Genomic DNA, 25,132 nt, shown 5'->3' with positions numbered 1-25,132 from the left:
AGCAAACTAAATGCAGCAGGCTGTGTTTCCCCCTCAATGCCCACTCCAAGGTGGGACAACAGGGCCCAATTAAGAGCAACTCATGTTCCGTGTATTTGGGAAACTAAGAGGGAATGAGTTATCTGTCATCTCACAATCCCTGACCACCTGTCCTTCAAAGTGTGTTAAAGTTGGTTTTCAAAGGATTTTATTCATACATGTTTAAGAAACTGTTTAACTGCTGAGGTTAAAAGCTGTCCCTTACAAAACTTTTTAGATCCTTACCTGGGAAAAATATAATAAAAGACTTGTTATACATACATTATACAGTTTATTGAGTCTTTTAGCAACAGCAAACAGGATGAAAAGAAAGAGACAGATGAATTCAAATTTTTATTTTATTCCCTTTTATAATTGATCACATACATCTCCCACAAGCAAAACATCCTTAAACACAGTTTATACTAAAGGAAAAGAAAATAATCAAATTCATCCAGTTTGATAATTCCTGTGAACATTAATTAGCTCTATATGTAACCTTAACACCCACATAACAGTTCATATTTCCCTTCCGCTAATATTACCAACAACTAATTATAATAAAAGAGTTATGATGGAACAAATACTAATTGTTATATAAATCCCACAAATCATCTGAAGCCCAGCAGTGCTGCAGATGTGAAGCACAATTGTTTTTGTTTTCACCTAAATCTCACATCTAAGCAACATAAATCACAAGTAACTAAATTTTGTTAGATTTTTAATCATGAATCTTCTTTGATCTCAATTTGCCCAAATTCTGGTCATCAGCAAACTGACAATCAAGGTAACAATTGATGTCAGATGGTCTGAAGCACCATTTCTGTAGATCAGTGCACCTGTAAAAAGACAATATATATAATTTGTTAACCGATTGCAATATGATCTTTGTGTTTACAAAGCAATGAAAGTGACAGAAGTTTACCAGTGGTCTGTTTAGCCCCAAAGGCTAGTGGTCCAAGGGACAGACTTCCTGAGTCATGGTAAGATACGTCTCTCCGGCGGCGGTTTTGGTGTCCAGGAGAGCAATCCTGTAAAAAAGTAAAACATCAGCATTACAGGCTTTTAAAGGCGCACAACTTCCTTGTGCATGATTAAACCGGACCAGGCCCACAATGGTACTTACAGCTGTGCAGTTGTTTGTCAAAAGACACAAGTGAACATTGCAGTGCAGGTAGATCTCTGTGTAGTTGGTAAAAGTGAACATCCTGAAGGAGAAACGTGCTGCAGTGGAGACACCGTTCTTAATCACCTCTACGGTTCCATCTGCTGGATTGGGGCACCTGTGAAGCAGAAACCATGCAGGAGTTAAAATTTGAAGCAGGCAGTGATGTAACAAGATAGAGTTATAAAGATGACAGATGGTCTAATTTACTGTGAATCGATGAGATCCCAGCGGACGGGGTAGTCTGCATCATTGACTGGCGTGGCCCAACAAGATTCCAGAACTGTGGACAACTGCCGCTGATCCACTCCCTCTGTTCTCACTTCCACATAAAGCATGTTATTAATTTCAAGGCCTATGTTTTCATTAGTGCTGAAGGGCGTGAGGAAGGCCTCATCTTCATAGGGGGTCATTCTCATACGATATGATCCGGTGCCAAAAGGAAGTTTCTTGTCCACAATGCTGCAGAATAAACATTCAGTGTGACCACATAGATGTATGCATTTGATTGGTTGATTAAGCTTCTCTAGTTTATTGAGTAGAGCATAGGTCTTCTATCCTGGTCCACTATCCTGCATGTTTTAGGCGTTTCCCTGCCTCCACACACCTTACTTAAGTAAGTCTGTGATTAACAGGCCTCTGCAGCCTCTGATGGCTGCTGAAGATGTAAAGCTATCATTGTGTGCTGGAGCAGGGACATCCAAGCTGCATGCAGGACAGTGGGTCCTGAGGACCAGGGTTGAAAACCTTGGGACTAGATAATACATCATCAATAACTGGTTGAGACATAGAAGCAGAACTAAGCAAAACTAAACATCTTGTAAAAGGAAGCAGAAAAAACAGGTTCTTCACCTCTCCAAAGAACTGATGCCCACAGACATTGACAGGGCTTGTTCCAGAGGGTAAACACAGCAGAAACGCAGATTAAGGTTTCTCTGACGACTGATCACACCTCCATGAGTGTCCACATCACCCTGAATGCTGTTCTCATACATAAAGTGACTTCCATTGCTCTAAACAGCAAAATAAAATAGAATGTATCAGTTGACTGTTGCAACAGAATAAGCCTGAAACAAGATGTTTTAACTTCCTAACTATACCCTCAGAGTTGTCCCACACAGATGGTCATCGTTGTCAAAGTGGAACACGAGTCGTCCATCCTGGATCGTCCCGGTGCAAGATTCATCTCGGAGGTGGAGAGCACTGGAGTGAAAGCCTGCTTCAAACAGCTGGCAGCGAGAGATCGACATGATGCCTGAACTGCTGCTGCATGTGATGTTTGAGTCTGTTCACCAGAGACAGGAACATAATTTAGGGAGACAGCAGAGAGAGGAATATATTGTAACTTAGAACCAGTTATCATTCTCCTGCTATGCCGATGATCTACAAATATACTTGTCTCTGAAGCCAGGTTACAGTAATGCTCTCCATTTTCTACTGGATTGCGTTACTGCTGTCAAAATGAACAAAAGTTTATTTGTACAGCACATTTCACTAACAAGACATTTTAAAGTGCTGTACATGAACAGAACATAGGAAAAGAGAAAAAATATACAGAGGAAAGTAAATTGCATTGAAATAGTAGCAGTAGGTCAAGAGAAGTTGGGCTGCAAACTTAACATAATATGGATAAGTCTGACCTAGCTACAACAGTTTGAATTAAACATTAACCTTTAAAGCCAACTCTATAAACAAAATGGATTTTAACCTTGATTTAAAGGAGCCCCGGGTTTCAGCACTTTTAGTCTTCTGAGAGGTTGTTTCAGCTCAGTGGAACATAAGAACTAAATGCTGCTTATCCGTGTTTGGTTCTGGTTCTGGGTATGCAGAGTAGACCAGAACCAGAAGACCTTAGTGGTTTGGATGGTTGATGCACTGATAACAAGTCTATGATATATTTTGGTGCTAGGCCATTCAGTGATTTATAAACTAGCAGAAGTATTTTAAATGTGGTTCTCTGAGATACAGGAAGCCAGTGGAAGAACTTTAGAACTGAGGTGATGAGAAACCTAATGTGAAATATGTGAAACTGCTAAACCCTTAGGGTAAGTTTGGTGAGGATTTTTACATTTAAAAATCAAATTGACAGGACAAACTTTTTTAACAGTGTCTTTGGCCAAAGTTGGACCTTTTTTTTAAAAAAAGCCCTGACCTGGTGAAGGTTAATCATGCTCCACTAGCTCTAGATCTGACTGTTGTATTGCTCTCTTTGTTGGCATCTCCAAGTCTTCAGCTTGTCCAGAATCCAATGAAAACCTCCCAAACTGCATACATCACTCATGTTTTATTTTCTTTGCTTCCTGCCCTAGTGTTAAGTTTTGTATCTCTGCTTGCTTCTGGATCCACTTGTCTCCCCTCTGCATCCCAGGGTGAGGTTCTTGACCGTGATGACTCGACCTGCAAGTATTCACCCTGATTCGCTGTTATCCTGCTATGGTTCTGGTCCTCAAGTATTAACCCTGTCCTGCTGCTAACCCAGCTATTACTCTGCCTTCAAGAACTTACTCTCGCCAAGCTGTGGATTCTCTGCCGTGCTGAAGGGCCTGCTGCTGTGCTCTGACTAGTGCTCTGCCGAGCCAAGGACTCAGCTACCTGTCTCTGATTCCTAGGACTCTCTCTCTCGCTCCGGGCCGTCAGCTCCAGCCATCATCTGCACCCCTGTTACTGCGCAGTCCTGCCTCGCTGGTTTCATCACCCATCATCCCATTATCCTTACAATTAAACTCTCAAGTTGAGTTCCGTGTGTGTGGTTCTGGGTTCATCCGTAGACAAATCCTGACATTGTCTGTATTTTTAATCCTGTGCGAATGCGCTATGTCAGGTATTTGTAAAGTAATAATTCCCCTGCAAATTACCTACTATATTTTGCTGCACTCGGGTGTTCTGTGATAATACTAATCCAATGCAAATCAGCGTCTCTGTGATTTTGACAGAAATGGGCGGGATCCGATGCGTGAATAGGCAGTTCATGTTTCCTGTGGGCATTTACTGTTGCAATTCGATTTTTTTCTGTCAGGTAAATTGTCAGGGAGAATGTAATCAGACAGAAATTAGCCGGCTCACATTTGTAATGCAACAGTGCGAGGCTGAATAGTGTGATAGACAGGAAAAGAGGTTCTGTTGGAAAAATAACAAGCCCAAATGAACAACCGCATATCCAAAAACAAGCCCTAAACCTGAGAATTTTTACAAGCGACTTTAAAAAAGAGAGCCCAAAGTCTCTTATAAGTAGAGTTGGCAGCACTGCTTCTGTTAAACAGCTTCTCAGATTTAATATATGCAGCAGCAATGTCCATTAATTTCATCAAATCTCAAGCTTCGGTTATCCCATGAAAATGTGCCACTTAAAAAGCTGATTTAGGGGGTTAATTTGTTTATTATATGAGGTCCCTGGGTAAAATGAATCTATCTGAATAGGGCTTAAGTCATTGTTGATGGAGAAGACACATTGTTCATAGGGAATGTTACTTCCATCCTGGGTGACAAATGAGAATGATTTTTTGTTAATTTTGAAATAAATTTCATAGTTATTACTCCTTTAAAGTCGTCACCCTTACCATAGCTCTTAGTGTTTGGTCTATGATGGTCTTCATCACAGAAACAGCCATATACACCATCTTTCTTCCCACAGCGCTCATACTCAGCACAGTGCAGTTGTTCACAGGGGTCTGTCTCAGCAGAATAAAATAAATCAGAAACATTACAGAAAATGTGAAAACATGAACATTGCACATGACCAATCAAATATTTTATCTTTAACCTTTTTTTTGGACTGACCAATCGAAAAACTGGGATTTGTAAATTGACTGAATTAAAAAAATGGACCGCCAGTCTGGTATGTTTAATTCCAAAAAAGACCGATTAAACGTTCATCTTACCTGTAACCGGGGTTATCGCTTCATCTATAAAACACACAGATATTGAATATAAAGTTAATGTAACAGATGTTAATTTAAAAAACCTATTAGATTTTTGAGTTAATGAACAGGTAGAAAGATAGACTGATCGATGAGCAGCCAGACAGATTAAACTCTCAACTTGCCTGCATTCTGAGTTAGCACTTCACCAATAAATACATACAGAAATCATTCAATATAATTTTAATAATTTATAATTTTTACAAATATAATAATAATATAAATCTAATCTTAGGTAAGTAGGAAGATTACACTTTCCACTTACTTGCATTTGGAGTTGTCACTCCACCTATAAAAACACAGAAATCATAGAATATAAAATTAATAAAACTAATGACAGTACATAAGGCCTGTTTAAATTTTGGATAGATAGATTTTAACTTTCAGCTTACCTGTAACTGTAACTTCATCTATAACAACACAGAGATGTTATTCAAGATAAAAATGTATATATGATGTTTGCGTAACTTTGAATTTATAAAGGTATTCACCTTTAAATTTGTATAAGAATAACATTTATATATAACAATTATTATATGACAATACCTGCACAATATGCCAGATGGCATGCAGATGGCTTTTCAAGTTTATAGACATAATATCCATAGCATCGTTTGATCTGGATAGTGTGCGTGGGAAATACACAGCAGGAACTAGACCATGCGTTACACACAGTGCGAGTTACGATTTCATTAAACTGCACTGGATGAGTCCCGTTTAGCCACAAAGGAGCATGGGTTCCACACCGGTGTTCTTTTACACATCGCTCTGGAATCTGAGCGTTGCTTTGCCCCAAATAAAAGCGATACCAGCCATTCCAGGCAATGTACTGGTCACAATGTGTGATAGAAGTGTCTGTATTATTTATTGAACGCCATGTATCATTCAGTATACTGTAGCTGACACAGGGATCGAGACATTGAGCAATTCCATCGGTGATGATGCATTCTGTGTCTGAGGGACAACACTGACAGCCAGCACAAGCCGGAGTTGCCGTTGCTTCAAATGTAACATGTAGGACAAAAAAGAAGGTAAAATAATAAGCTTAACCACAGCATAAACCTCAACCAATAAATCAATAAATATAAAATGCATTTAAATGATATCAATACATACAACAAACCTTAGATAGATAGATAGATAGATAGATAGATAGATAGATAGATAGATAGATAGATAGATAGATAGATAGATAGATAGATAGATAGATAGATAGATAGATAGATAGATAGATAGATAGATAGATAGATAGATAGATAGATAGATAGACTTTCATCTCACCAGCATTCTGAGTTGCTAGTCCACCTATAAAAACACAGAAATAATTTTACATAAAATTAATAATCCATCGTTTGTCTGGTTTAGGAAAATGCTGTGAGTTGCCAGAGTGGCTGCCAGAGTATATTTTCAAGTCTATGGCACCATCCATCCATAATAATTTTTAAAGGTAAAGCAGACTCCAGCAGCATTTAAAATCTGAGGAGTTTAAATGCTGCTGGACTCTACAGCCAGAGGCTGTAAAGGGGGAGAAAAGTTAGGACAGCTCCAAGAGCCCCAGACCGTCAGGGGCCACAAAAAAAATATAATTTACATATATTAATGTGAGCTTTTGGGATGATTTGGATTTTTTGTCATTCTTGGCAGTACCCCTACAGAAGCAAACATTTTACTGTTAATATGTTAGACAGGATAGCATCCTGAATCAACAATTGATTACCAGCCAGGTTTGACGTGCGGGTATCAATTATTAAAACCTTGACTTTGTTTTTATTTATAAAAAACTCATTTAAGATTGACTTCAGTGGCTGTTTACCTGTAAACCACAGAAGCAGTACAGGTATTATGATTTGACCTGCCATTCTTCAAAAGTTAAACGTCCAACCTGCTAAAAGATTATAATAAAAAACAGACTTTTAGGATATGTGAATGTAACATAAAGCATATTTGATGCAATGTGTTGCAACAAAAATAGTATAGAGCATTTTATCTAATAGGGAAAATAACATCTTTTACCTTTTCTGTGTGCCTCTCTTCTGTGTTAACACCCTGAATGACAGTACAAGGCTGCAACATGCTTTATACTGTGACATCTGGCACAGAGCCAATATTCTGTCCTTTCAACTTATGTTCTAGAGAATAAAAAAACACCGTTGCTTCCTCATATTTTAGCACAGTAATTTTTGGATCATCTCATAGGTTTCAGGTTTAAACATTGCCATTATTTTTTCTAGATCATATTTAGTGTTTTATTTGGGGTGTCTGCAACGTTGACAGAGTTTGTGTTAGTTTTAGAAGATTTTGTGTTACGTAGTTTTAGTTCTGTCAAATGATGGTGTGTTGTCCAGAGTGTATCACACACTGTGGCAGCTTGGGATAGGCTAAAACACCCACTGAATACTTCATCTTCTAAATCACCATCAAATGTGGCTCCTTCTGCATTCTTCTTGGCAGAGATCTCTACAGTTGAAAGCTGAAGCCGACGTCCAATTCAGTGCTTTTCAGATCACCACTGGTGTTTTCACATATTACAACTTTTCCTCATGTTTTAGCCCTTTGTACTGTAGATATCTAGCTTCCCCTGCACTTGTTTGGGATTGCAACATCAATCAATCCTACCATTTCAGGAGCTTTTAACTATCAGTTTTACAAGCTCCAATTTTGCACTAAAGCTTTTCGGTTCATAGATTAATTTTCACAAAGTATTTTAGAATTTGCATCTTAAACCCAATTATGGATTAAGCAAAACATTATGACCATTTGCCTATTGGTGTGTTCGTTCCCCTGTTGCTGCCCAAGGGTTGGACTCCATTAGGCATCCCAAGTTCTGTTGTGTTTGCCTACCACCAAGATGCCTGGCTTTGTTTATGTTTTACATTTTTACAGATTATTTACTATAGCATCTTCGTTAAAATCAATTCATGATTCCAGATTGTGTTTATTGTTTGATCATTTAACTTGTGCATTTTATGTTGGTGAATTTACCTTACCTGTTTCAGGAGGAAGTGTTCCCTTACTTCTTTTAATTATAGCCATAGACATTATATAAGTAGACAGTATCAGTGGGACTTTAATCTCAGAATATACTTTATATTCGTAATAATTTTTTTTTTGTAATATTGCGAGTTTATTTTTGTATCCCTTTGGCTTAATTCTCCTGACTTTATTCTAGTAAAGAATACAATAATTAAAAAAAAAATCTAACCTGGCACTATTACTCTAGAACTAAAATAGTTCTGCAAACTGTGACTATTCTGGAAATGTTCCCCCTTAATTCTAGTAATATCACAATTCTCTCATAACATTACCGCTTTTGTCTATTTTTACTGTATTCTCCTATGACTTTTCTCTCATATTAGAAATTTTATCTCTTTAATACTTTATATTTCTCTCTCTCTCTCTCTCTCTCTCTCTCTCTCTCTCTATATATATATATATATATATATATATATATATATATATATATATATATATATATATATATATATATATATATATATATATATATATATATATATATATTAGGGCTGGGCAAGTTAACGCGTTAATTTCGCGTTAACTCATTAGACTATTAACGGCGATATTTTCTTTAACGCGCGTTAACGCATGTTGCTCACATGCTTTTATTTTGTGAAGGTCTGTCCAACTTCCGTTTGTGTGTGCCGCACTTCCGTTTCAGCGCTTCCCTCGGCCAAATAACATTAGTTTGACTGAAATGATCAACTGTCGCGGCAACAGTGTCAAAACTTGCAGAGCAATCGAAGTGGCAGGTCAGGGCCACAGCTTCAAACTATTCATGAGTGAGTGGATGATACAAAGAAGTGGCCTCATATAACGTACGAGGACATTTTAACCTGTTTTGTGTCGTTACTTGGTGCGGACGGCTCTGCTGTGCGACTTTACCGAAGCGAACCTCCGCAGTGAAAGAGTTGGATCGGTGTTAATAAATATCAACATGGATGACCTGGTATTCATGGAGGCTGATGTCCGTTCAAGCTAAAACTAGTCCGACGTTCACACTGCTGGATTCTGACTGCATCAACCGGCTCTACGAGACCTCAGAGCGCTCTGATGCTGCGGCTCCAGGGAAAGCCTTCAGTCATGCAGCGGCGACTTATGGAAGGTAGGCTGATGAATTATCTGATTCAGAAACATAGTGGCCGTTGGCTCGTTGTGATTAGATTGCTGGTCAGTTAATTTTGTAATGTTTGGGATTTATGAGAGGATATCAAAACATTAGCTTACCTGTCTCCTCTCCTCTTGACGTCTCCTGGTTTTGTTTTTTTATGGAACTTCGCAGCCCAGACACTTTTCTGGCGTCATGTGGTCTTATGTTGGTCTTTTGTCCACAAAATGAAAAAAACATACGGTCGCTTCGGTGGTTTCTTCAGATTTTAAGCTGTTACCAGAGGCGAAGGGATTCCTCATTCTTCGGCTGAGGGTGAATGAAGTAGGGCGCCTCGTATTCACAGCTTTTGTACACGGTCGATGATTAAAACACTCCTGCTCCACGTAAACCTTTCTTTTACACCCGTTACTATGACAACCTCTAACCACACAAATGATCCCGGTCTTCCTTGAAGTCATAATGACGAGTAATTTGAGACGAAGTAGCCGCATGAGCCACTTCTCAGATAGCTAAACACTGACAGGAAGTGAGCGGGCGGAAGTCTCGCCCAAACAAACGTCAACTCGCTGCCTCCATGTTTCCGTCAAAAATAAGGTGGATATGCACGCGAGAAAGCAACAACAAAAAACCGCGTGTCAACGTCAAATAAACGCAAGCATATCGAGTTCGCAAGCATTTCAGTTTAAAGTTCTTCCAGCATCGAATATGACAGAAACAAGTTAGTTGTAACCACTGCCAAGTTAAACTTTGCTTATTGAACATAAAATGGTAATGCTGCTCCCTGCTGTTACCTCAGAAATGGCCTGTTTTTGGTAGATTTTTTTCCCCATAAAGAGAATTCCCTGTCAGTGGCAATAAGCTTTAATTTATTATTATTGCTATTTTTTGTTTTACATGTTTAAGTTGAGCTTTACACTAAATATGTGATACTGATAAGTGCTACAAATGTTACAACACTTTTGTTCATATGGCAGCAGAACATTAAAATAAAAGTGCTCTATACACTACTTTTGAATTCATTCTTGGAGTTTGTAAATACAATGCGATTAATCGTGATTAATCGCGATTAATCAGGGCGATTAATCGCGATTAATCGCGATTAATCCTGCGACAGACTGGCGACCTGTCCAGGGTGTACCCCGCCTCTCGCCCAGTGAACGCTGGAGATAGGCACCAGCAACCCCCGCAACCCCATGAGGGATAAAGCGGTTTGGAAAATGGATGGATGGATGCAGTCAGGGGAGTCAAGTGAGGCCGGGCCTCACTTGTCATCATGGAAAGAAAGAAAAATTTATAGTGATAACGTAATATCAGTGACATGCAGTCAGGGGAGGCAAGTGAGGCCGGGCCTCACTTGTCATCATGGAAAGAAAGAAAAATATATAATGATAACATAATATAAAACATAATATAAATTGTGATTCACAATTAGTATCCAATTCCCTCCTTTTTGATTATATTTTCTTTAAAATCGCAGACTTTTCGCTATTTGCCATGTAAATCCTGGGAGGCGCTTGATAGCGAAGCCTGTGAGGCCGCAGCGAGCTTGGCCTCCCCTGGGATTGCGCAATCCCATGTTAACTGCGCTGGCTTCCATTCTGTGAATTCATCTTCCTTTCTCTAGATCATAAATGCAATTGTTCAAACAGTTATGAACTCATTTTCCATAATTTAATGTATGTGGATTACGAATTGTGTTTTGTTCATCAAACTGTGTGCAGGTAACATGTTTTCGTGCTGCTGCGCGATCATGAACAGCAGAGAAGTGGTTGTAGGTAAGGCCGACAGTTCCTTGGCCTCTAGGCAGGGGGCGCTCAAGGAGAACCGCTCCTGATCCCAAAACAGTAGAGTCACAGCAAGTTATGGATGTATTTTTAGCGAGTTATGCTAAACAAGTAAAGCACTAAAAAGACGCTAAACATACAGCCGGAACAGGACTGGTCAAGGAAGGCTTTCCTCCCTGGCAGTGAGCTCCACTGAGACTGAGAGACTTTTAAACTGAAGAAGATAAAGACAACTTTTACTGGAAAGTGACCGATATTTTTGTTCAGAAAGAGCGCCGCATGGACTTTGTTTATAAGTAGAGGTAAGACAGCGCTAATTATTCATGTTTTGTTTTTGTAATGAAAATGTGCGTAATGTGGGTTATAGTTTTTGAATGTGTCACAAATGCAGAAATCCATCATAACCAAGGCTCTCAACTCTCATGCATTTACCGTGTGATACACGCATTTCACTAACTTCACACGCTCACACGCAACACATGGCATTTCACACGCAAACATGGCATTTCTCACACATAAAAATCACAAAGCCCATCTGGCCTGCGGACGACAAAACTCCGCCTTCTGCTGAGCTGTTTCGGTTTCTTTCGCAACTTGTGGCCATCAGTAATCCCTGCTGCAGTTCGTGTTAACAGAGCAGCAGGAAGAGTAATCAGAGTTATGAATAATTTTAGTCTTAACCAGTGGTGAAAGTGAGCCAGTGTTATGCTCAAAAGTGCATGCCTGCCGAGATATGCATCCCCTGTCGCGGGAGTGCGCCTCACTCTGTACAAATCAGTGTTGTAGTACTCGAGTCCGAGACTCGAACTCGAGTCCGAGTCATTAGCTAAATTTAGAGACTCGTGACTTGACTTGGACTTGAGCACTGATGACTCAAACTTGGACTCGGACTCCTACATTCAGATCATTCTGACTCGGAAAAAGACTCAACCTTTTTTTATATCATTAGGCAGGGCAGTCAAAAGTAGCCGGTCAACGGCGGCAAATCGCCGTCTATAGCAGCTCTTGCCGCCGGCTACTTTTCCCCGATTATACATCCCAAAAATCACCTTAGCATCTGTCTCCACTGAGAGCAACATTAACGAGTGATTGGGTTCCTTGTTCCAACCGAGATGCTACTTTTCCGACCAAAACACAGACCAGTGTTATGCCGAAAAGTACAATAAACCCGTGAGAGCCGACGTGAGTTTTGAAACTGCAAAGCTTTTTAAGCGAAGATCAAACGTGCACAGCACACAGCACTGCGTTCATAGACCAGTGTGATGCATTCACGACCGTCAGAAAGCTACGGTGCATTCAGGAGCATGGGACATTTCAAACTTACAAGGAAAGAGGCATAAAACGGAATAGAACTTACCTCATACAGTAATGTATTTATCCAGAAACAGTGCGGGCTTTCTTACAATACTGAATGCTCTATAATTGTATTTCTGATATTTTTTGATTATGCACATCTGTTAGCTTTTTATTCTGAAAAATCTATAATATTACATATAATATAATATTACAGCAGCAAATTATCAAAGTTTTTCAGGGGATGCATTTTGTGTTTGTCTCTAGAATCCTCGCCGATGATATGATATCATGTGTGTGATGAGTGCAAGTGAAATTAAACTGAGATAAGAGATTTCAAAAGAGCAATATGACTGAAAAACATGTAAATTCAATTTCAAATTCCAACCCTGTATTTTTATCATAAAAATTCGACTTGGTTCGTGAAGAAATGTTACGACCGTTTTTAGAACAGAACTGTGAATAATAATAATAAGATGACTAGACCTCACCTAATCTGATCTGTTTTATGTGGTGCTAGTAATTGAAATTAAACTAATTTTATGCAAATGGAGATTACCTTACCTTGTTAAAACATGATAACATCATGTGAAAAAATAATGTTTTGAGAATAATAATAAAAAAAACAAAGGTTGTTTTTGAAGAATTGATCTTCTTTTTTTTGTCTTTTATTCAATTTATAACATGCACTCTGACTCTATTCTTTAAATAATCACCTGTCTTGAAAGCTTTCAAAATACATCAGGGAGACTCTATTTTTCAAAATTCTCCCCTCCGGGGCTCGGGCACCGGCATAAGGCAAGGCAAGGCAAATTTATTTATATAGCACAATTCAGTACAAAGACAATGCAAAGTGCTTTACATGATTAAAATATAGCAAAATAAAACAGAATAAGAGCAAGTAGGAATAAAATATAGAAAGAAAATAGAACAAAAAAGTGGTGATTCAGTTAACTAGGACAGTTGAAGGCAATTTTAAACAAATGTGTTTTTAATCTTGATTTAAAAGAACTCAGGCTTTCCGCACTTTTACAGTTTTCTGGAAGTTTGTTCCAGATAATTGGAGCATAGGAACTAAATGCTGCTTCTCCGTGTTTAGTTCTGGTTCTAGGTATGCAGAGTAGGCTGGAGCCAGAAGACCTTAATGGTCTGGAGGGTTTATATACTGATAACAAGTCTGTGATGTATTTAGGAGCTAAGCCATTTAAGGATTTATAGACTAACAGAAGTATTTTAAAGTCTATTCTCTGAGATATAGGGAGCCAGTGTAAGGACTTTAGAACTGGGGTTATGTGCTCTACTTTCTTAGTCTTAGTGAGGACGCGGGCAGCAGCGTTCTGGATCAGCTGCAGCTGTCTGATCCACTTTTTAGGCAGACCTGTAAAAACACCGTTGCAGTAATCAATTCGACTAAAAATAAACGCATGGATTAGTTTTTCTAGATCCTGCTGAGACATCAGTCCTTTAATCCTAGAAATGTTCTTCAAGTGATAGAAAGCCGACCTTGTAACTGTCTTTAGATGCTTTTGAAGGTTCAGGTCTGAGTCCATCACTACACCCAGGTTGCGGGCCTGATTAGTGGTTTTTAGCTGAAGCGACTGAAGCTGTGTGCTAACTTTTGATCTTTCCTCTATTGGTCCAAATATTATTACTTCAGTTTTGTTTTTATTCAATTGGAGAAAATTTTGGCACATCCACGTATTGATTTCTTCTAGGCATTTACTCAGTGCCTGAACTGGTTCATAGTCACCTGGTGACATGGTGATGTAGAGCTGTGTGTCGTCTGCATAGTTATGGTAGCTGATGTTGTTATTTTTTATTATCTGGGCTAGAGGGAGCATGTAGATATTGAAGAGGAGGGGACCCAGAATGGACCCTTGGGGAACCCCAAATGGGATTTTTGTCATCTCTGATGTAAAGTTACCTACTGATACAAAAAAGTCCCTGTCCTTTAAGTAGGATTTAAACCAGTTGAGTGCTGTACCAGAGAGGCCGACCCAGTTTTCCAGGCGTTCTAACAGAATGGAGTGATCAACAGTATCAAATGCTGCACTCAGGTCCAACAGAACCAGCACGGTGGTTCTTCCACAGTCTGTATTTATATGGATGTCATTGAACACCTTGATCAGGGCGGTCTCTGTACTGTGGTGAGCACGGAAACCTGACTGGAAAACGTCAAATCGGCTGGTCGTTGTTAAGAAGGTGTTTAATTGTTGAAATACAGCTTTTTCAATAATCTTACTGATAAAGGGGAGGTTTGAGATGGGCCTGTAGTTCTGGAGTAGAAGTTTGTCTAAATTATTCTTTTTCAGCAGTGGTTTGATAATTGCTGTTTTTAGGGACTGGGGGAAAACACCTGACAGGAGGGACGTGTTTATTATCTGAGTCAAATCAGACATTATGACAGGTAAAACTTTCTTAAAGAAAGCTGTGGGGAGAACATCAAGACAGCATGAAGAGGAACTTAGCTGCTGAATGATCTGCTCTAAGCTTTTGTAGTTTATTTGGCTGAATTGGGACATTTTGTCAGGATAAGTTCCAGCTGAGTACCGCTTTGGTTCTGGAGCTGGTGTGGATGTACAAACTGATCCTCTAATTTTTAGGATTTTCTCAGTAAAGAAGTTAGCAAATTCGTTGCAGGCCCTGGTGGAGTGGAGTTCTGAAGCCACGGACACAGGAGGATTTGTTAATCTGTCGACTGTGGCAAATAAGACACGAGCATTATTAATGTTTTTCTTAATGATCTCAGAGAAGAAAGATTCTCTTGCATTTTTCAGTTGTAAGTTATATCTGTTAAGTCTCTCTTTATAGATGTCATAGTGAACCAGGAGTCTATACTTTCTCCACCTGCGTTCAGCTTTGCGACATTCCCTTTTTTCACTTCTAACTGATGGAGCATTTCTCCAAGGAGATTTTTTCTTCCCGTAAAAAACCTTCACTTTAACTGGAGCAATGCAGTCAATGATGTCTGAGACTTTAGAATGAAAGTTATCTACTAGCTCATCTACTGAGTTGCAGCCCAAGGTTGAGGTAGCAGAGTAAGCTTGAATAAAATTTTCTGTGGCATTGTCCTTAAAGGTGCGTTTTCTTACGATGTCCCTTTGGCTAAATGAGTCACTGGTAATGATACATTCAAAGGTAACGGAGAAGTGATCGGATAAGGCAACATCAGTTACATTGACCTGTGAAATGTTTAGACCTTTAGTGATGATTAAGTCTAAAATATGCCCCTGCTTGTGTGTTGGCTGTTTAACATGCTGAGTTAAACCAAAGTTTCTAAGTGTGTCACACAGTTCTTTTGCACTTCTGTCTTCAGGGTTGTCAACGTGAAAGTTGAAGTCTCCAACAATAATTAAAAAGTCATAATCAACACATATCACAGACAAGAGGTCACTGAAATCATTAAAAAAGTTTGATGTGGACTTAGGAGGCCTGTAAACATTCAGAAACATAGTTCGTACCGGGCTCTTTACCTGGAGAGCCAAATGTTCAAAAGAGTCAAATTTTCCCAAAAACACCTTTTTACACTTTAGTGAATCATTAAACAATGTTGCTACTCCTCCACCTTTCCTTTGCTGTCTGCTCTCACAAAGAAAATTGTAGTTTGGAGGAGTCGACTCCAGCAGAATGGCTGCTTCATTAGATTCATGTAACCATGTTTCTGTTAAAAACATAACATCAAGATTATTGTCAATAATGAAGTCATTAATTAAAAGGGATTTTCCTGACAGAGATCTAATGTTTAATAAACCCAGTTTATATGATTTGGTGGTTGATGGTGTCTTTGTGGCAGGTTGCATCTGACAGTTTATGACTTTTAAGTACGACTGATTATTCCTGTCTGTTTTCCTTTTGCTTTTCTTATTTCTGCCACGTATCATAACAGATATTCCATGTTCTCCGTCAGGAGGCCCAGGCTTATGCTGGTGGCGGTCTTGACTGATAAACGTACAGCCAGGGCCTGCTGCATATCACAAGGACGTTATGCGAAGGTCTTCAGGACAGGCATGTTCTGTGATATGTAGAGGAGGAGGAGGATCTGGACCTCTGCGTCCTTTGGAAGATGCTGATTTAGTCACAGAACTGTGGTTTTCAGAATTAGTATGTGGAGAGGATGTCAACCGTAGACCAATCTTAAGGACTTTGTTCATGGTGTGAGAAAAATCCAGGAAAGGAACCTCTGGGCTTTGTGGAGAAGAAGGCGAGGCGGGTGTAGTCTGGATCGGTGTTCGTGACGATGGATTTTCTTGGTCCTCTCTTTGTCCTGCTGAGATCTGGGATGAATTCTCCTGTAGCTCTGATGTAGCCTCTTTCTGTGTCATCTTTCTGGCCATCTTTATCTTGGCTTGTTCGGGCTGCACTGGGCTTATCATTTGTTTAGGCACTGGATGTTCTTTGTTTTGGGACAAAGCTGATGCTGTATGGTTTACAGAATAGAAGATGTTTGAAATCAGTCGTTTTGCACCTGACCTATTTAGAGAGAAGCCATCTCTGTTGAACAGATGTCTTCTTTCCCAGAAGATGTTAAAGTTGTCTATAAAGATTACAGTTGTTTCTTTGCATGTTTTTTCCAGCCATTTGTTTAGCATCAGAATTCGGGAAAAAATCTCGTCTCCACAAGCCACGGGCGGGAAAGGGCACCTTGACATTTTTGCCATGAACTAAGTTCAACAGACGAATGTAATCCTCTTTCAATACTTCTGATTTTCTTATCCGGGTGATGTCGCCCAGGGCTTCAGCTTGTATTATGAGTTTTTCCAAGGTCGGGCGCTCTTTCAAGATCCTTGGAAGGATGTCTAATAAATCAGACACCAGGCCATAGTTCGAATTGTTATAAATTAACACCTCTGTGTTTTTCTTGTTACAGAAATGTTTAATCCCACATACAGACCCACTGCATAAAATCAGGGTCCTTGGCCCCGTGGCATGTCTTTTCTCTGATGTATTAGAGCGAAAGTCGTTGACGTACCTCTGAGTGTTGTCATGATTCTCCTGGGTCACATTTTGGAGCGGAGCGAATCTGTTTCGTAAAGGAATTCCAGCATTTCCAGCAGGTTTACTCCTATCATTTGTTGTGGGAACAGCCCGCTGTTGTTTCACTTGTCCTGGGACATCTCTCTGTAGTCTCGGCCAGTTTTCTTTGTCTAGGCGTGGGGTTCGTTGATCCTTTGGTCTTGCACCCTGAGTGATCCAGGGATTCTCATTTTCCTCAGGGATCTGTTTGTTCAGAGAGTTGCTGGGCTGGTGGTCCCCGTTTGGAGTCGCAGGCAGGGTTGTTTCATTTCCATACGCGCCGTTTACATCATAATTCAGTTCGAGTCGGCATATCTTCTGTTCTATAACGGCGATCTTTTGTAGAAGCGTGTCAAGGTCCACTGTGGTGAAGGTAGGCATCTTTGCAAAATCAAAATCAAAAATAAATAAAAAGAAAATAAATAAAAATAACTAAATCCAACTTTCCGTGGTTTTGGCAAAGAGATAAAAAGGAGATAAAAAGTAAAACGCAGGAAAATGCAAGCAAGCAGGGAGCAGAGAAAAAAGCGTTCGAGCAGGCAGAGAGACGGAGCTCAGTGCACCCTCCTACCTGATAGTGTGTGGCCTGCTCCTGTAAAAAAGTTTGACTGCCCTGATTAGGCTATAATTTTAATATGTCATTAGAATATTATTTGGTGTATGATTTTAATATCTAAATTATTAGTGCAATGGAATGTTACTGCTTCATGTCATACATCACACGTCACGGGATGTTCCTACAACAAACGTTAATTTTTACTGCGGCATGCCTGATCAATAGTGACTCGACTCAGACTTGACTCGGATGAGTAGTGGACTTGACTCGGACTCGACTCTGATTTTTTTTAAATGACTTGGACTTGACTCGGACTTGAACACTGGAGACTCGAACCTGGACTCGGACTCGAGGCATAGTGACTTGACTACAACACTGGTACAAATGAATATCGATGGAAAACAAATTAAAATATGACCAACGGAGCGACTTGTTCTTATATTAATTATATAAAAACGTTTAAATGTACTTCTAGTGTGAAAAAAACTGTGTGTATTTGGCAGATTCGTTTACAAAAGTACGGGTGTTATGAACAACATTAAATCCAAAGTTTTTATCCGAGGTACGGCTGATTTATTTGTTGTGGTCTCTTGTCATTCACACACAACAATAAACCGTGAAAGCCGACGTGAGTTTTGAAACTGCAAAGCTTTTTCTTAAGCGGAAGATCAAACGTGCAGACACAGCGTTCATAGACCAGTGGGATGCATTCGTGAGCGTCAGAAAGCTATGGTGCATTCAGGAGCATGGGACATTTCAAACTTACAAGGAAAGAGGCATAGAACGGAATAGAACTTAACTCATACAATAATGTATTTATCCAGAAACAGTTCAATTCAATTTTTCAATTCAATTTTATTTATATAGCACCAAATCATGAAACATGTCATCTCAAGGCACTTTACAAAGTCAAGTTCAATCATATTATACAGATTGGGTCAGATTATACAGATTGGTCAAAAATGTCCTATATAAGGAAACCAGTTGATTGCATCAAAGTCCCGACAAGCAGCATTCACTCCTGGGGAAGCGTAGAGCCACAGGAAGAGTCATCTGCATTGTCCATGGCTTTGCTGCAATCCCTCATACTGAGCAAGCATGAAGCGACAGTGGGAAGAAAAACCACCCATTAGCGGGAAGGAAAAACTTCCGGCAGAAGCGGGCTCAGTATGAACGGTCATCGGGCTCGACCGACTGGGGGTTACAGAAGACAGAGCAGAGACACAACAAGAGAGACAAAAAAGCACAGAAGCACACATTGATCCAGTAATCTGTTCTACATTAGATGAGCCGTCTTCTCTGGATGATGTCACAGTTAACAGAACGCCAGACCAGGTGTACCTACTATGAAGATAAAAGAGAGAGAACAGAAAGTTAAAGCAGAAATGACAACACATAATGCATAGTTGAAGAACAGTAGAACTCAATAGAGTGAGAAAATTAGATCCTGATATGCTCCAGTAGCCTAAGCCTATAGCAGTAAAACTATAAAGGTAGCTGAGAGTAACATGAGCCACTCTAGTTATAATTTTTGTCAAAAAGAAAAGTTTTAAGCCTAGTCTTAAAAGTAGACAGGGTGTCTGCCTCACGGACCAAAACTGGGAGTTGGTTCCACAGGAGAGGAGCCTGATAGCTAAAGGATCTGCCTCCCATTCTACTTTTAGAGACTCTAGGAACCACCAGCAGACTTGCAGTCTGAGAGCGAAGTGCTCTGTTAGGAACATACGGGGTAATCAGAGCTCTGATATATGATGGAGCTTGATTATTAAGGGCTTTATACGTTAGAAGAAGAATTTAAATTCTATTCTTCATTTAACAGGAAGCCAATGAAGGGAAGCTAAAATTGGAGAAATATGATCCCTCTTGTTGATTTTCATCAGAACTCTTGCTGCAGCATTTAGGATCAGCTGAAGGCTTTGAACTGCATTTTGTGGACTTCCTGATAGTAAAGAATTACAATAGTCCAGCCTTGAAGTAACAAATGCATTGACCAGTTTTTCAGCATCACTCCTGGACATAATGTTTCTAATTTTGGCGATATTCCGGAGGTGAAAAAAGGAAACTCTGGAAACCTGTTTAATATGGGATTTAAATGACATGTCTTGGTCAAAAATAACACCAAGATTTTTTACTTTATTACCAGAGGCCAGGGTAATGCCACCCAGATTAAGTGATTGGTTAAGAAGTTTATTTTTTGAGGACTCTGGCCCAAAGATTGCAACTTCGGTCTTGTCAGAATTTAGATGCAGGAAATTTAAAGTTATCCAGCAGTGTGGGCTTTCTTACAATACTGAATGCTCTATAATTGTATTTCTGTTATGTTTTGATTCCGCACATCTGCTAGCTTTTTATTCTGAAAAATCTATAATATTACAGCAGCAAATTACCAAAGTTTTTCAAAAGCCTGTTTAAAAGCTCCAAATGGGGCTTCAAATCATAGAGCGACAATTGCGCTGTCATTGTTTTACAGGGCAGAATTTGCATTTGTTGACCCTTGTCCTTTAATTACAGATGGATATACAGGAATACAGTCATACAAGTGTCAACTCCTCTGAGATAGCAGGGGATGCGTTTCTTGGCAACGGGGCTGCCAAAAAAACGCATCCCCCTATGTTTTTAATCTAAAAATTGTCCCACACACCTGAAATTCACACTAGTAGTTCAGAACATATGCGTAAACACGTAGAAAATGTTACATCAACTACAAGTGTATATTTCTATGAAACAGCAGGGGATGCATTTTTTGGCAACGGGCTGGTTATAAACTGTAACAGTCTAGAACTGCATTGAGCCGAAAAGAGGGAGACATCAGCAGCTGGATCGTGCGTAAAGACGCAGCGGGAACCTCTGTGTGCTTCAGTGTTGCTGCTGAGGGGAAAATGTTGACCATAAAGGCTTGATGAAACTCAGCCTGATTCACCAATCAGGTTAGAGAACTACAATGATAAACAAACCCATAGATGAATGTGTAACAGTGTAATAATTCGGTGAATAACTTAAAACTACTTCATTTAATTCAGTATTATTTGAACAATTGTGTGTTTTTTATGTTTTAATCCATTAACTGAACAATAAAGTATTAATACGTCTTTTTCTCTTTTTAACAAAAGTAATACATGTCTACTTCAATGTCTGGTGGGATAAAAATGAGATGGAGTTGAGATTCCACCGGCTCTTCCAGGGTCCAGTTTAGCCTCGTGAGACCATCCTGATCTCGCGAGCTTTCAAGGTTTCACTCGCAGATCAGTCTGGCTACTTTCCGTTGAAGAAAATTTGGAGCCGTTCACCAAACGAACGTCCAATCAGCGTTGGCTTTGAGGCGGGTTGAGGTGTGACGCAACGAGAAGCGCGACCGTTCAGTCTACAGAACATGGCGGCTTCAGCCGATGAAACTAGCGTTAGCGTGCAGTGTTTAGGCGAGGCGGTGACTGACGGAGCAGGGTGGGTGTTGAAGAAGACAAGTTTGGCGCGGACGACTCGCGGACGGGGGACGGGGGCAGGGGGGGTGGCGTTTGAAGAACACAACTTTTGCGCGGACCGCTCGCGGACCGTGGGGTGGGTGGCGGCTGAAGAAGACAACTTTTGCGCGGACGGCTCGCCGACCGGGGGGGGGGGGGGTTGGGGGAGTATCCACGTATCTTCAGGAAAGAGGAAAGATCAAAAGTTAGCACACAGCTTCAGTCGCTTCAGCTAAAAACCACCAATCAGGCCCGAAATCTGGGAGTAGTGATGGACTCAGACCTGAACCTTCAAAAGCATCTAAAGACAATTACAAGGTCAGCTTTCTATCACCTGAGGAACATTTCTAGGATTAAAGGACTGATGTCTCAGCAGGATCTGGAAAAACTAATCCATGCGTTTATATTTAGTAGAATAGATTACTGCAACGGTGTTTTCACAGGTTTGCCTAAAAAGTGGATCAGACAGCTGCAGCTGATCCAGAACGCTGCTGCCCGCGTCCTCACTAAGACTAAGAAAGTAGAGCACATAACCCCAGTTCTAAAGTCCTTACACTGGCTCCCTGTATCTCAGAGAATAGACTTTAAAATCCTTCTGTTAGTCTATAAATCCCTAAATGGCTTAGCACCTAAATACATCACAGACTTGTTATCGGTGTATCAACCCTCCAGACCACTCGGGTCTTCTGGTTCCAGCCTACTCTGCATACCTAGAACCAGAACTAAACATGGAGAAGCAGCATTTAGTTCCTATGCTCCGCTTATCTGGAACAAACTTCCAGAAAACTGTAAAAGTGCGGAAAGCCTGAGTTCTTTTAAATCAAGATTAAAAACACATCTGTTTAAAATTGCCTTTGACTGTTCTAGTTAAACAGTTTTACTGTTTTTAATGTTCTTTTTTGTTACTACATTCTATCCCTACTTGCTTTTATTCTATTTTCTATCTACATTTTATTATTTTGCTATATCTTAATCATGTAAAGCACTTTTTATTGTCTTGTACTGAATTGTGCTATATAAATAAATTTGCCTTGCCTTGCCTTGCCTTCACTGAAAGAAGAGCAAAACACTGCTCTGGAGACTTTTCTCAGAGGAAAATATGTTTTTGCTCTTCTCCCGACTGGTTTCGGCAAGAGCTTGTGGTTGTGTTTTTGTCGTCGCTGTTAGTACGTCATATGCTTCGTTGATCTGATTGGTTTATTTGGCCCGTCTTTCACCAACATAGGCCAATCAGCTAACCAGTATTTTCGCCCCTTCCCAAAATTACTTCAACGGAAGGTTTCCAGATGGATATGCGGAGCAAATCCATCTGGCTTCGTCAGGTTAGGTCCAGTTAGCCCCGCCCCCAAACAAGCCTCGCCCCAAAAATTAGCATAATCTTACTCTTAAAGTACTTCTTGATTCTGAGATCATACAAGTTGCTAAATGTTAGAAAGTTCACATATTATTATGACCCGAGGAAAAAAAATTTATGAAAAAGTGGATTTTTAAGGCTTTTTAGCTCAAGGCTCATAAAAAAATGTTGCAAGACCGATGACGTAATATGTGGGTAGGCGTTGATCTGTTGACATGGTAACAAGATACTTCCTGGTTGCAAACTCGCTTTCGCAAAGACAAATAGACGGATTAAACATGGCTAAAAGGTGTGTGGCTTATGGTTGGTCATATACCAACAAGGATAATGTCTCTTTACACACATTTCCAAACCCAAAAAGTCCCGGTGTGTGAAATTCAGCTCCCCTGTGAAAATCTGTTCCCCTCTGTGTCGGGAGCTGCAGCCAGACGGCGCTTCTGATCTATTTCTCGGTAAAACAACTCATATAATCATGTCAAGATTGTAACATTCAGTTTAATCGGCAGCTGTTGTTTACAAAATTGTAAAATAAAAATAAATAAACGCTGTCTTCAGGCAGCTGAAATGTCCATTCTCTCCTCTTCACTCATCGCGCAGTGAAGCGGAGAAATCTCGCCGTCATCACAGCAGCCTTATGTGAAGCGACATGATCTCCATATAGACCAGTTCATTGTTATTGTTTTGATGCGGGTTTTTCGCGCATGGGCGCCGGATTGGTAGGCAAAAGGCGAACACAAAGGCGGACGCAAACAGCGAAACTGACGAGTTCTCCACGTATTTTTCTTCTTTAGATAACGTATCACAAGATCGTTTTAAGAGTAAGTTGATGGTTGATGGTATCAGGTTGCCAGATCCACACAGCAAAAGCCTGAAGGGACGGAGCGAGTCTGTGAAATGCTGGCCAAGTGCTCTGTACCGCGACACAGCTGCCTTATAAACACGCAGGCCAGTACAGATGAGAGAGCACGAAAGCCCCTGAAACCACTGGACGGCTGCAATTATTTTATATCGGGAAAAAGGCTCCAGCAAATGCCCACGGCGCCATGAGGGATTAAGCGGGTCAGAAAATGGATGGATGGATGTTCAGACATGTTTGTGCAACAGCACAAAGCAGAGAGGAAGACCCGCCCGGTAGGTTAAAAAAAAAACATTGTTCGGATTATTTTGGTGTTTTTGTCTTTTTAAAATGGGTGGGGGTGTCGGCGACATTGCAGCGTAAACACAGAAGTACTAGCGCCCGTGAACGGGGGTGTAATAGAGCGGCTGCTGCTGCTCCAGACAGCCGGAGAAGCTACAGCTACAGCAGCTACAGCAGCAACAGCGGCTTCTCCGGCCCGTGTAGCGATCGCCACCTCCCCTCCGCCGCTATTTAAATAGAACAATGACTAGAGCAGAATTAAGTTGTATTTACCGGAGATGAAGTGTAGACTGCAAATTCTGTCTGGGTATGATGGCTCCCCCAGTCCATTGGGATCGTCTGCCTGCGCTCTTTTCATTGAAAATATCCATTTCTTTCTTTGTATTTCTACCTTCCTCCTTCGGTAAACGACAGAAACGTACATCCAACGATTTGGAATGCCTCTCTGTGCCACCGGGAGCACAACAAGTCGTAGGCATTGTTTAGATTCCAAAAATAAACTAACTAAAAGTACGCTCTAAATCACCCATTTTGTCATGTAGTAGACGAGAGCCGCTCTGCTTTTTGCCTACCCGCGGACCCGGATGTAGCGCTGACGTCACGCGTGAACTGGTCTATACTACCAACGGCGCAAAAGATAAATGCGCGTCCGCTCTCAGAGCGCTCACGTCCGGATTATTTAGTAAAATTCCGGGAACACATAATGCTGAAATGAATGCTGAGGTTTGTGCTGAATGTACATCTTTTTTATGTGCTGTGTGTTTTGGCGGATTTCAGCCGTCATAAACGATGCCAGGCAATCGAGCTTCAACAAGTTGTTTCCGTGTTTACATCTGAACTAGCAGCCAGAACCGCGATTATAAGTCCCGCTTCCAATTATACACCAGCAACCCATTTTGTTTATTCTCCTAAAATGTGTAGACAGACTTACCTGAATTGAAACAGACGCTAGCGCTGTCTTTCGTGTTACACTCATCACTTTCTGAATCGCCATTCGAACTTCTGGTGTTGTAGGCTACTCCATTGTACTTTGTAGCGTAGCCGGTGCAACGCCCACACATTACGTCATCGACCCAAATTGTGGATTTTTAGCCTAGCGATCGCCGAGGGACAATTTTGAGTCCTTAAAAAAATCTTTAATGGCGCAATCACGATCTTAATGCCACATTTTTTGAAAATATGGTCACTAATGCATGTATTTCCAAGTTGGTCGATCTCAAAATCAATAAGTACTTTAACTTTTGATAAAAGTTGAGAGGTATGATCATAACTCATAAACTGTTGCCAATCAAATGACTAATAATTTAGTA

At 40.3% G+C, this 25,132-nt stretch overlaps 1 protein-coding gene across 1 annotated transcript; it reads right to left on the bottom strand.

The window, feature by feature from the left end:
• Window positions 1-359: 359 nt before the first annotated feature.
• LOC105923179 (pancreatic secretory granule membrane major glycoprotein GP2) lies at window positions 360-24,883 on the bottom strand. The gene is made up of 12 exons (XM_036142571.1): window positions 24,754-24,883; window positions 5,647-6,099; window positions 5,493-5,510; window positions 5,366-5,389; window positions 5,062-5,085; window positions 4,741-4,851; window positions 2,284-2,468; window positions 2,036-2,196; window positions 1,394-1,645; window positions 1,145-1,301; window positions 944-1,049; window positions 360-857 (listed from the first exon to the last, which is right to left on the bottom strand). Exons 1-12 carry the CDS (start codon window positions 24,881-24,883, stop codon window positions 763-765), a joined length of 1,716 nt encoding a protein of 571 aa, XP_035998464.1. The 3' UTR covers window positions 360-762.
• Window positions 24,884-25,132: the final 249 nt, after the last annotated feature.

Source organism: Fundulus heteroclitus, chromosome 10 (genome assembly GCF_011125445.2).
Source record: "Fundulus heteroclitus isolate FHET01 chromosome 10, MU-UCD_Fhet_4.1, whole genome shotgun sequence".
Lineage (NCBI taxonomy): Eukaryota > Metazoa > Chordata > Actinopteri > Cyprinodontiformes > Fundulidae > Fundulus > Fundulus heteroclitus.
This window is presented reverse-complemented; position numbering and strand designations above follow the sequence as displayed.

What these genes read in the sequence shown, in the direction of transcription:
- LOC105923179 (XM_036142571.1), bottom strand. Translation starts at nt 24,883, where the DNA reads ATGTGTGGGCGTTGCACCGGCTACGCTACAAAGTACAATGGAGTAGCC. An exon ending in TAGCGTCTGTTTCAATTCAG is followed by an intron (nt 6,100 to 24,753) that starts GTAAGTCTGTCT and finishes TTACATTTGAAG; the next exon opens with CAACGGCAACTCCGGCTTGT. An exon ending in TGTGTGGGACAACTCTGAGG is followed by an intron (nt 2,197 to 2,283) that starts GTATAGTTAGGA and finishes TTTGCTGTTTAG; the next exon opens with AGCAATGGAAGTCACTTTAT.